This window comes from Pinus tabuliformis, chromosome 1_2 (genome assembly GCF_031772625.1).
Source record: "Pinus tabuliformis cultivar Carrire ecotype Pingquan chromosome 1_2, CPIR1, whole genome shotgun sequence".
Lineage (NCBI taxonomy): Eukaryota > Viridiplantae > Streptophyta > Pinopsida > Pinales > Pinaceae > Pinus > Pinus tabuliformis.
Window position 1 is genome coordinate 479,178,217 of NC_142298.1, and position 12,305 is coordinate 479,190,521.

At 34.4% G+C, this 12,305-nt stretch overlaps 1 protein-coding gene across 1 annotated transcript in view; it reads right to left on the reverse strand.

The window, feature by feature from the left end:
• Positions 1 to 9,225: 9,225 nt before the first annotated feature.
• The window catches only part of LOC149206414 (cysteine-rich receptor-like protein kinase 2), a 96,738-nt gene continuing 93,658 nt past the window's right edge, over positions 9,226 to 12,305 (reverse strand). The window contains exons 3-7 of the mRNA XM_089393719.1: positions 10,862 to 11,004; positions 10,553 to 10,760; positions 10,200 to 10,434; positions 9,973 to 10,123; positions 9,226 to 9,884 (exon numbers count right to left, since the gene is read on the reverse strand). Of these exons, the coding sequence (XP_089249845.1) occupies positions 9,456 to 9,884; positions 9,973 to 10,123; positions 10,200 to 10,434; positions 10,553 to 10,760; positions 10,862 to 11,004 (1,166 nt within the window). The 3' untranslated portion in view covers positions 9,226 to 9,455. The remainder of the gene's footprint in view (positions 9,885 to 9,972; positions 10,124 to 10,199; positions 10,435 to 10,552; positions 10,761 to 10,861; positions 11,005 to 12,305) is intronic.

Genomic DNA, 12,305 nt, shown 5'->3' on the forward strand with positions numbered 1-12,305 from the left:
GGTACACTTGCAATAATGTTTACTTCCTGTCACAAAAGTCAAAATAACATCTCTGATCAAATCAACAGGTATAAAAATATCACATCAGGTTAGCTCAAACACAATCATCATAGATCAAAATCATAAGTCACATGTAATCATCATAAACTAGAATCATAGATCACATGTAATCATCATAGCCCATAATCCTAAATCACATGCATAATAAAATTGAAATAAAATGTTGATACTTATCATTTCTTCAATCCTTACCTTGTACCTTTGTCTTTTTCCTTACGCACTCTAGATCAGTTGTCACATACACAGTGCCAACTCCTCAACCATGTACACATACACGTAGTGTGCTTCACACACATACAACCACACATGACATACAACACTATGCAATACATGCACCTAGTACCGCGTGCCTTCAACATAGCATGTATGACATGCAAATGATATCACACGTACACTAGTTCCATATGTACAAGGCCCCATCTGCACAGCGTGTGCACAACGTCACATGTACACGACACCACCTACATAATGTGTACATAACACCTCATGTACACTGCACCACTATACAACGTGTACACAATACCACATGTAAACATTACCACATGCAAGACATGTATGCGACATGATATGTACACAATGCCACATACATGTACACATCACCACCTACACAAAATTCCACTTGTACAACATGTACACAACACCTCATGCACACAACACTATATGTACATAGTTCCACATGTACAACATGAACATAACACCACCTATAGATAGCACTGCATATCCAACATGTACATATAATCATTTGTACACAACAGTGTATATGTAATATTCGCACAACACTACATGCACATAACATCACATATGCAACATGTGCACAACAATAGTACCACACATCCAAAACCACATTTTCTTTACCAAGCAACCTTGCTTCTAGTGTCTTATCCATTCTTGTCCCATCATGTCACAGAGCTCACTGCTTTCATTTCGCTATTGTATCCCTCGGTATAACCTGTCCATAACATAGACATAATATAATCACATAATATAAACTCATAACCATATGATATTGACCTTGTATATTTTTCATGACTGCTCTTCTCAATTGATTCCTCGTAAGACTAGGAACCTCTTCATGTCATTTGCCTGTGTAAGAAATCATTCCTCCACAAGAACAATTTTTGATGACCCTATCATACAATGACATAGCTACATACATACATACATATATAATCATTAGCATAAAATTATCATCATTATGTGAGACAATGACATACATACATACATGTATACATATATAAACATTAGCATAATCATAATCATAACAAAATTACCAATAACATAAGGTATAGGTTAAGAGAACTTCCTTTATTCATACACAACATGCACAACATTGAGAAAAATAGTTCCCAACATAGCCAAGGCATATAACACCTCAGATCAATTTACTTTACCTTTTCTTGTTACCTTTCACATGTTCGTATTGTCACTGTCCATTTACCACTATGGACCAACCATTCCAATCAACTGTCATAGTCCTAACTTTTGTTGCACTTACTCATACATAAAGCTTCATCCATGTCTTATATTACCTGTTGTGTACCACATAGCTCTCCCCGAGCTCCAATAAATTTCCTCTTTTCCCAACCAATTCCCAAGACTTAAAACATACAATACCAAGAAACAAACAAGAAGCAAAACCATGAAAACCAATAACAACACAACACTGCAACAAAGTGGCATAACTATGCACCAAACACACTCAATATCGCACATCAAGCACAACAATCGTAAAAAACCAAAAGCACAAGGCTAACAACAAACACCATGACTCAATCCCCATGGTTCCCAAGGAAAGCTCAACCAGATCCTTCTTGAAGATTTCATGGTAACCTCTTTTCCATGCAATCCCCTCCATCATACCACCATAAACACATAATTGTCAGTGCATAAATAAATATAACAATACACTAGATACATTATCTTGTTTTGCCAAGCATGTTTCCTTGTAGCTGAACACGTCCATGCCATCTCTCAAGGAACTCCAATTCCCTTGACAAATCCACCTGTAACTAGAGACTAGCTAATATACCTGTCAATTATAGGTCCATGAATATAGAACATATCCACATAATTTTAGAGAAATCAGTTTTAAGAAGACGTCATGTGTGCAAAGTACTCATTCGTTTGGAATTAAAGTTTCCAAACATAGCCAAAGGAATTATTGCCCAATTCCTTTCATTTACCCTTTTACCTTGCTACAATCGAGGCTTACTATGTATTGTCACATCACCCAACTGTTAGTTATATAAACACATCAACTATTACCTTGTCACACTAATACCAAGCATGTTCCCTGCAAATGCTCACACCACATGTTCCAAATATCAAGACAATCGTATATATCAATTTGAAATCAACTTTTACAAACAATCATGTCATAACGCATGGTCAACTCATAGCCATTAGACATAATTTTACAACTATCAGCTACATTCAAGTACATATCAACTGTCTCAACACATATGTGTTAGTAGAATCATCTTAAAACAAGCTCATTGGAGCACATACTCATATTATGAAATTCATCAAACATTCAACTAACTTGCAAACATACCATGTTAAATAAATCAAGTAGACACCAAGCACTCAAACACCAAATAGATGCCATAATCAAACAATCAAGCACAAGGTAGGTGACATAAACAATTTCATACCTTAATGTATCTTAGGGGAAGCAATATTGTCTGCACAATCAATCTAGTTAGCATGATATAACTTTACAAGATATTAATTCAAACATAAATAATATCACGATACCCAAAATAGTCACTAGATAACATGTTTATATCATAACTCATACACAATTATCATTTATGCATAACAATCACATATGTACAATCAGTCTAGATTAGTGCCACACAATGCAACATGATAAGTCGACTCATACCTGAATTTCATAACCCTAACCATCTGCATAGGCCAATCTAATTTTGCATGATACATATAACATAAAGATATAAATTTTATAACCCTAATCACAAAGTTACTAGCATATAACAACAACACTCTATATATCATGCTCATCAACAACATATAACCTAACCATTAAGTTATCTAACATAAAATAATAATAACAATGCATACGAGCACATGTTACTATCATTCTTGACTATTTGACACATGTGCTTATGACTATACTAATCAACTATCATCTATCATGTATGTAACCATAACATCAAAAGACATGTACATAAACCTAATGTATATAACCTAATTCATATAACAATCCTTGACTTACATACATGGATTCCAAACATACAATACCTATATGACGATCTCCTCTTACCCCAAAGTCCAATGTTGCAACCTCATTATGATTATATGCATCTCCTTCTCTATCGCATCCAACATATTAACATCATAACATACTTATATCATCATGATAACCTAAATTACATACCATGCCTTCACAAGTCATGTTTGACCTACATTACATGCATAACTATAACCAAGACCATTCATGCATGACAACTGCATATACACATATAACAAATGAGTACCAAACCATATACACATCATTCTAGCTAGAGTCCAGTCATCAATGCTTGACCGTATCAACTACAAAAACCATGACCTCATGCATGACAACAACCATTACTCCGTTGTACACATTGTCATATGAAACCATCAACATGCATAAGAAATGCCTAATCAACTACCCATACACATGAATGCATGTAGTCAAGCATAAGCAATTAATTCATGTAACCAACCTACAAGACTGATAGATGTAATCAAACATACAATAATGAAACCTACCATACAAGGATGTAATCAAGAAAAATATAACATGTAAGCAACCTATAACAATATGTAACTAGTCATATTCTCATGACGATGCATTCCACCAAAATCAAAATCAAGTTCCTCATGACAACCTCAAGTTTCACATGACGACATCACTTCAACCCTGATCGACATCATGCAAATGCAACAAACATATGGAATGCAAGTGTAAGGGACATACATGCAACTGACATGCATGCATGGCCAATAAACATTTTCCATCTAGTCTGATGGGTGAACCATGCTCTGATACCACTAGGTAACACCCTCCTCCCACATCTACCCAAGAAACCAGCTAGTCATGGTAAACATGCGACAAGAGGCCAATATGATATGATTCGACCTCCTAAGTCACATTAAGGAAGTGGAACTGATGGGAACACACCATACAGACATTCAACATTAGGTTCAGGACCCTTAGGAACCAATCAAACACTTCAAACAACTTGCCCTTAAGTCCCACTAAACTTTTGGACAACTTAAGCATCAGTCGCTCTCATGCTATAGGCATGACATCGTCTAGAAACCCAAATTCACTGTCACAGACTTTCCTTCCAGCATCTAGGGACTCATTTAGTCAGTTCTATACCAGTGTCCCCAAGATTTGAGCCACTTTTTCAGGCCCAGATCCCAAGTCATTGCCCAGAATTGAACCATCTTTTCATAACAGTAAAATAACATGGAAATGACAATACTAAAGAAAATACTTGTTTAATACCTTAATTGGACCCCTACTAACAATGATGGGCATTTCGTCAAACATATCATGAATATGTAAACTACATGTATAAATAACAAATATGAGCATAGGGGTCTCATACTTATCTAAGATTCGCCATGAAGCATTGATGCCTCAACACATTAACTACCATTCCATCCATTAGAACATAGATACATTGTTCATTCATATACAAGTAAAATATGATGAGAACCATACATAGTTGTTGTCATAAAACACATACATAACCAACATAATAGAGGCAGAAATAGCCATGGAATCACAGCCATATAAACCACATATAATCTAGTATAATTTTCATAGAAAAACAAAGAGAAATAAAATTTTATTAATTATGCAAAATCCAAACCCGGTATGGGACTTCCACATTCCACCTGACCGTAGAATGCTTAGCCAAATCTCTCTTCATCCATTCACCCTCATGCCATATTCCAAGCATGAATGTGGGAATCAAACCAAAAGAACCAACCAGGGCATATCGAAGCTACACCATCTCACCCTCATTAATAGAAACCAATCTTTACCATGATCCATCCCATATCACTAGGATAATACAATAAACATATCATAACAGGCTTTACTGTGATCTCCACCTAATCACTAGGCCAAACAAGCATTGATGCCATCAGATTTATCCACCTACATCGTGAGGGATTTTCTTATCTCCTAGTCTCTCAAGATTTACCGCAATCCAAACCAAAATCATTAAGCCCTAAAACGAGACCCCAGTCTCTCAGGCTTTACCAGAATCCACACCGGATCACTAGGCCCAAAACTGAGACCCACTCTCCAGGCTTTACCACATATCACAACCCAGGATTACTGGGCTCAATGGAGAGAAAACCACCTCTTAGCCTTACCGTATATTCTGTCATTCACTGGTAAGGAATCCTAGGCCCACCGAGGCAACACAATCTTGACTTTATTGCAACCCATAGTCTTGCTCAGGGTTCACTAGGCCAGTGGCTTTATCGTGATCCATAGTTCGGTTCAGGGGCCACTAGGCCATGTGCTCTATCATTCAAAGATACATCCCACTAAGCTTTGAACCCATCTGGAAATCCATCTCAACCAAAACATGAGAACCCCATCACACCATGGCTATCCGGAAATGGCAAGGCTAGGCTGAAAACACTATTCCATCTGACAAAACCAATGCCATAACAACAAAATAACCACATGAAATACCATGCATGCCAAGTCTAGCAAAGAAATAACACATGCAAAGTGATATGTGCAGAGAACCATGTTGTAATAGCTTGGTCTTGCTCTTCCTTGCTTGCTCCTTCCTTCTTCTTGCCTTCTTTTCATTTCTTGATCTCATGCATAACCATAGCGAAAGCTTGAGCCAAGAGCTTAAACTGACTAAGAGCTTTCCCAATGGTCCTCAAAAGCCATTTATTAATGGGGCCTCTGTTTTCTTCATTTTCCATTATTTTCCTTCAATTTCCTCCCCACATGCAACTTGTGACCTTTCACCTTCTTTTTCTCTTAATTTCCATTATTTTCATGAATAAATGTGCCAAAATGCCATTTTTCATTTCCAAAGCCTTAGCCATTGCCTTTGCCAATTTCGTTAGCCATAAACAACCAAATAAACACCCCACAGGATGTCTTGCCCCACCATTCAACTTGGAATACATGTCCCATCACCGTGGCCTTATCTCTCTCTCTCTCTCTATATATATATATATATATATATATATATATATATATAGATAGATAGATAGATATATACATATATATACATGGAATTTTCGCCAGGGCTGTTATGGTAACAGATGAAGCTCGCTGGTTGTCTTTGATCCCTACTTGTTACAAGGTAAAGCACTTCATTCATTAGTCATCATCTGTGACTTTGCGCTTTAGGGTGAATTTTCTTATAGGCCATTTTGTCACATCTGATCAGTGAGCCTCCTAATGGGATCAATCAACATCTTATTCCCCCTTGTCACCATCTTGCACAAATCCCTAAGCATGTACCTTTCATTTCCTAGAATTTTGGCCCTAAATTGCGTCATCTAAGCCAATTTGAGGACCAACGCTCCCTATAAGCCTACTGGGGCATGTTCACCAGTAGGTTGCTCCATTGTGGCCTGCGTTGGTCACCAGCAGGTTGCTCCCCTTTGCACCTGTGTTCATTCTAGAAATCTGGGAGGATGATCGGGATTCCAAAAGCTTCACCTTCTAGGAGATTCTAGAATTTGTTAGAACTACTTACCTTGGATAAAGCATTTGGATCCTATCCATCCCTACATTGGATTTTTCACCACTTATTTGTTGATCCTATCCCTCCATCAAAGGGGGATCTCTTACCTTAGGATAGTAATTGGATATGAATTCCCAACTTACCATAATTCTCTATATATATCTAGCCTATTATGAGGTTGGGGATTGGCTTTTGGAGAATAGTTTTTCCCTTATGATGCTATAGTGAGTGGTCATCATTCCATGCATTTATGGTGATTGGAGGTGCATATTGTGACAAGGAAAGGACAAGTCAACAACTTGGAGGAGCTCTCTACAAGATAAACTACTACTTATGGTTGTAATTTCCTTCTGTTTACATTAATGCAATGAATTTATTGTTTTCCGTAATGCAATGAATTCATTGTTTTCCTATATGTATGTTGTTTCATATATTTCAATACCATGTTTATCTATTGAATGAAGTACTTATATGATAATGCATACATCTTTTAGTTTCTTGGCTTGTGTTATCTCAATGTGCAAGTTCTAATTTTGGCAATCGGAGCTGGAATTGGGGCTTCCAAGCTAAAGAATAAGCGAAGCATGCGAAGGATTTGAGGTAAGCCTCACTCCATTATCTATTTATTTTAAGGAAAAACATTGGGTTCCTTGTCCCTTATTTGTTCTAAGTTAGCCACCGACGTAGGGGAGATACTTTTGTCCGCAATCGTAGATTTCGTATAACAGAAAGTTCTAGATAAAGCCTATGCACATTTTTAACATGAAGGGAAGTTTCATAATGGATCCATCTCCCAAATGACTATCTAATGGATAGTAATACAAACCTAATGACCCCAACAAGGAAAGAAAGGAATTTTGTAGTAGTGTTTGCAATTATTTTATTAATATGGAATGTCACACTTAGTTTGATTCTTATTTCATGGGAGTGAGTAAGCACTTCTTGGTAAAGAACATGAATTGTCTTGGTTATTTTTTATTCATTTTTCCATTTTAGGATTTTTTAAAGTCTCTTATACTTTTTTGTTACCATTCTTGGAGAACAATTTTTACATACTTGTTCAAGTTTTGTATATTGTTTGGACCATTATGAAGGAGGTTGAATGACAAGGAATAGAAGCAAGTGAATTCACAAAAAACAATGAGTTTTAATGTTATCTTTATGGTAGTTGTATCTATCAAAAAGGATTAATTGTCTCTATTGTTATTCTAATGGACAATTGTTTAAGCCATGGCTTAATTATGAAGTTTTATGACCTTCATGTTAATAATGCATGTTGCAAGGTTTATCTATCCTTTCAATTCTACTGTAATTGGTGACTAATTAAGAATGTGAATAGGAACATTATACACTAATTCATTTCCTATGAATAGATATGTTCATCATGAAGGATGATTGCCAAACAATAAAAGTAAAAAATTGTTAACATTGTAAGTGCTAATATCAACCTTTATAATAATTATAATTGGTAAAATGGAATTGCAATTGTGATTTGGTTGGACTAGAAGAAAGTTCATAATAATGTAGGAAGAAAATGTTTTTTGTAAACCAATTAAATCATTATTTTTTTTTGTCATTAGACCTAAATAATAGATATCTCTCCTTAATCTAATTGTATTTAACAAAGGATTTTGATATTACAACTTCAAATCTACCTAATTATTTTCCTAAAAACCTTTATGTTTCGATGTTTTAAGAAATCCCATTTTCTCAATTTGACCTTAAATCACGATAAATTGGCTAAGGAATACCTATAAACCAATTGTAAATCCTGTAAACATTCTATAAATTTCAAAATAAATAATTCATTATTGTGTAAATTCATATAATTTTTGTTATTTGTTTTAAGCATTTGTTTATCATTTTAATATTTTTATGTTTATTCCCATTTAAGTTGATACATATTAGATCAAAAAAAATTTATGTGCATTTAAAAGTCATGTACTTTTAATCAATCATGTTCTCATACAGAAATGAGATGATATACACTCCTCGTTAAAGCCAAACGAATATTGTTGTACTTCTTGTAATTCAAATATACTAAATCTATTGATGGTATGCAACACTCCAATAATATATTAAATCAGTAAATTACTACCACTCCAATATTTTTGTGCTTATTCTGACTTGAATATATTAGATCCCTATTTTGCATGTCAAATACATAGCTAGCTCTTTCAATCCATTCTAACACAAGAACAGCAAATCTGTTTCCATCGGGTTAAATTCCAGACGTACACTTTGAAATCACGTGCTTTTCTATTGAAAATAATCCACACTAATATTGTTGCACTTGTTCTGGTTCAACTATATTGAATCCATACATTTTATTCAACACTAATAATATATTAAATCCATATATTTTATTCAACACTAATAATATATTAAATCCATAGATTGCATGGGCCATTCGAACATTGTTTTGGGTATTTTGAATATATTAGATCCCTATACTACATGTCAAGTACATAGTCCTTTTTTCAATCCATTTAAAAACAAAAATAACATATATGTTTCCATTGGATTAATTCCAATGTTACAAAAGTTAGTTTGTACCCCTTCTTGAAAGAATGTTGGTATGTGTTCATAGTACTTATAAAACATAATAATCCCCACCATGTGGGATTAACTAATTCACTAACTTTGAAACATTTCTTTTTATCATCTTGGACCAAAAGAGCTTATTGAAATGGTGTTTAGTGACATTGGATTGTGAGAGGAAGAGTGAACGTTTGGTAATGTACCACCATCTATTAGTGATATAGGTGAAACACTTGTGTTATTATTTGAATTTGAATGGTTTAATGCAACATTGATGTTTGAATTTGAATGGCTCAATGTAACACTAGTATTGATGTTTGACTGTAAATGGGTGACATCTATATAAGGGGGTTGAGTAGGTTCTAGAAGATTTTGGTCTTTACTAATGAGGAATGTGACAACTTCAGACATGGAAGGACGAAGTATTGCAGATGTTTGTGTGCAAAGAAGAGCTATGTGAACAACTTGTAGTATCTCCTCTTGGCAATTTTCTTTGATGTTGGGATCAATTATGCTTGCAATAGTGCCTGATAGATGATAGTTCCAAACCTGCACCATACATACATTATAAATTTGAATATTATTAGAATTTTATTTGAAGAAGCAATGAAAATTGTCTATATGATGATTCCATTACCATTGTTAAGAGAGATGGTATGTCATCTCTGTGCATAGGAGTTTTATTCCTTCTGCCACTAATAATCTCAAGGACTAGCACCCCAAAAGCATAAACATCAACCTTTTCTGTCAAATGGCCATGAACTAGATATTCTGGAGCCATGTAACCTCTGTGAAAACAAAAATAAGAAATCAGACACATTTTCTATTAAAAAAAATAATAATAACTATCAAATTCATTCTCACCGAGTTCCAATGATTCTTGTGCTAAGATGACTTTGATCTTCTGAGAAGTATTTAATCAACCCAAAATCTGCAATTTTTGGCTTGAAAAGGTGGTCTAATAGAATATTGCTAGCTTTTATATCTCGATGGATGATGCGTATATCTGATTCTTGGTGGAGATAAGCTAGCCCACTTGCAGTGCCTAGTATAATGTCAAACCTCCTTTTCCAATCTAGTACATTTTCCAGGGTCTCATCTGTTGTAAAGTACAATTCTATATCAAATAACTTAAACATAACTTGAAAAGATAATATTTCTCAACATTTGAAGATTGATCATAAGGAAAATCAGTTTATTGAGACAAGAACTATTACCAAATAGAAATCGATCAAGGCTTTTGTTGGGAAGGTATTCATACACCAAAAGTTTTTCTGGGCCATCCACACTACATCCAAGAAGTTTGACAAGGCTTTTGTGTTGAACACAACTTATCAAATTGACTTCATTGAAGAAATCGTTCACACTCTCTTCTCTATTGGAAAATAGTGTCTTCACAGCAATTTGTCTACCATCTAGAAGGCCCTGGAAACATGCCCATTTTATTTTGTTCAATAATGATGTAAATTTATCTATGTATTTTAAAAAATCAAAAGTTTAAAATGAAATTAGAAAATTGAAATAACCTTATACACTGAACCAAAGCCACCTTGACCAATTTTGTTTATGGGATCAAAATTTTTAGTGGCAGTCTGTAGAGTTTCAAATTTGTAATTTAGTTTTGATTTGGATATAGCTATTGAGAGTTCACTTGATGGTTTGTAGTGACCTGTAAAAAAACATGTCAAAGTTTTTAGAAATATAATATAACAACATTATCAATGACCATATGATATTTTACACATTTTATTGTCTGTAGTCTACACATTTTTCTTTGAAGCTTATTGTAGTTTTGATACTTGTGTTTTAATAAATGTGAAAAAAATGCAATGAAAACATACAATACTTTACAACATAATATCGATATAATTTTAATTAATTAAGGTTATAACATCCATTGGAATTGTGATTATTGGAAACTTTTGGTATTAGTAGGATTATAACATCTATATTGTTCGTATTTATGCTAACATTATTTCAATAGAGTTACATCTTGGTGGGTGACTGAAACCTTGAAAATGGTTGTGCCTAGGTTCAAAAAATAACTCATTATACAAACTTCATAGCTTTCATAGAGATGGGAGAGCCAGGGTCATCCACTTTCAAGGCCATAATCATGAAGGAATGACTTATAAAGCCTCCCCCCCACAATCGTAACAAAGGAAACTATAGGAAAAGACAAACAATATTTTCTTAGAAAAAACAACAAAGGCCCCATGCTATGAATCCATCTCCATGTGCATTAACAACTATATGATATGCATCAATGTTCATGCAGAGACGGGAAATTTTAGGATTTTTCAATAGAGAAAGACCTTACTCACCTCAAGGATAAGAAAAAATTGAAACCCACATGAGTTGTATAGCTCAAGCTAGGCTATAAATAATGCTTTTCCACTAAATTCACTAACATAAGATAACATTTTTGAGTATTTTAGAATGGCCCCTACTTCTCTAATTCAATAATCTTTTTTTTTGCTACTAGGTAGAACAATTCAATGTAGAACAAGAGGATTTCACTTAGTTACTCATATCGATATGCATGTATTTGGTACCATAAGAATTTTGTCGTTAAAAAACCATGACAGGAAAACGAAATAAGATTGAATTTTATGTAAAAACATTTAAGGCAACCAAAGCAACAAGATGCACCTCCTATATCAGCATCGATGTCTACATGAATGTCTTTAGTGCCCTTCCTAAATACATTCTCACCAACTATCAAAGCATGGTATGGATCCAAACCCTAGATAAGCACATATTATTAATCTACATAAATTACTACAAATAAATAAATAAATCATTGTTCTAAGAATACCCCACAAATGAGGCCAACATTAAATATAAAGATCTAGAGACAAAATGTGCAATGAACACTAAAAATAAGTGAAATCATAGCTTAACTCCACATGTCGATAAACTACAAACAAAAAATAATGTTGATGCATTACAATTAGAATCAATCCTTCC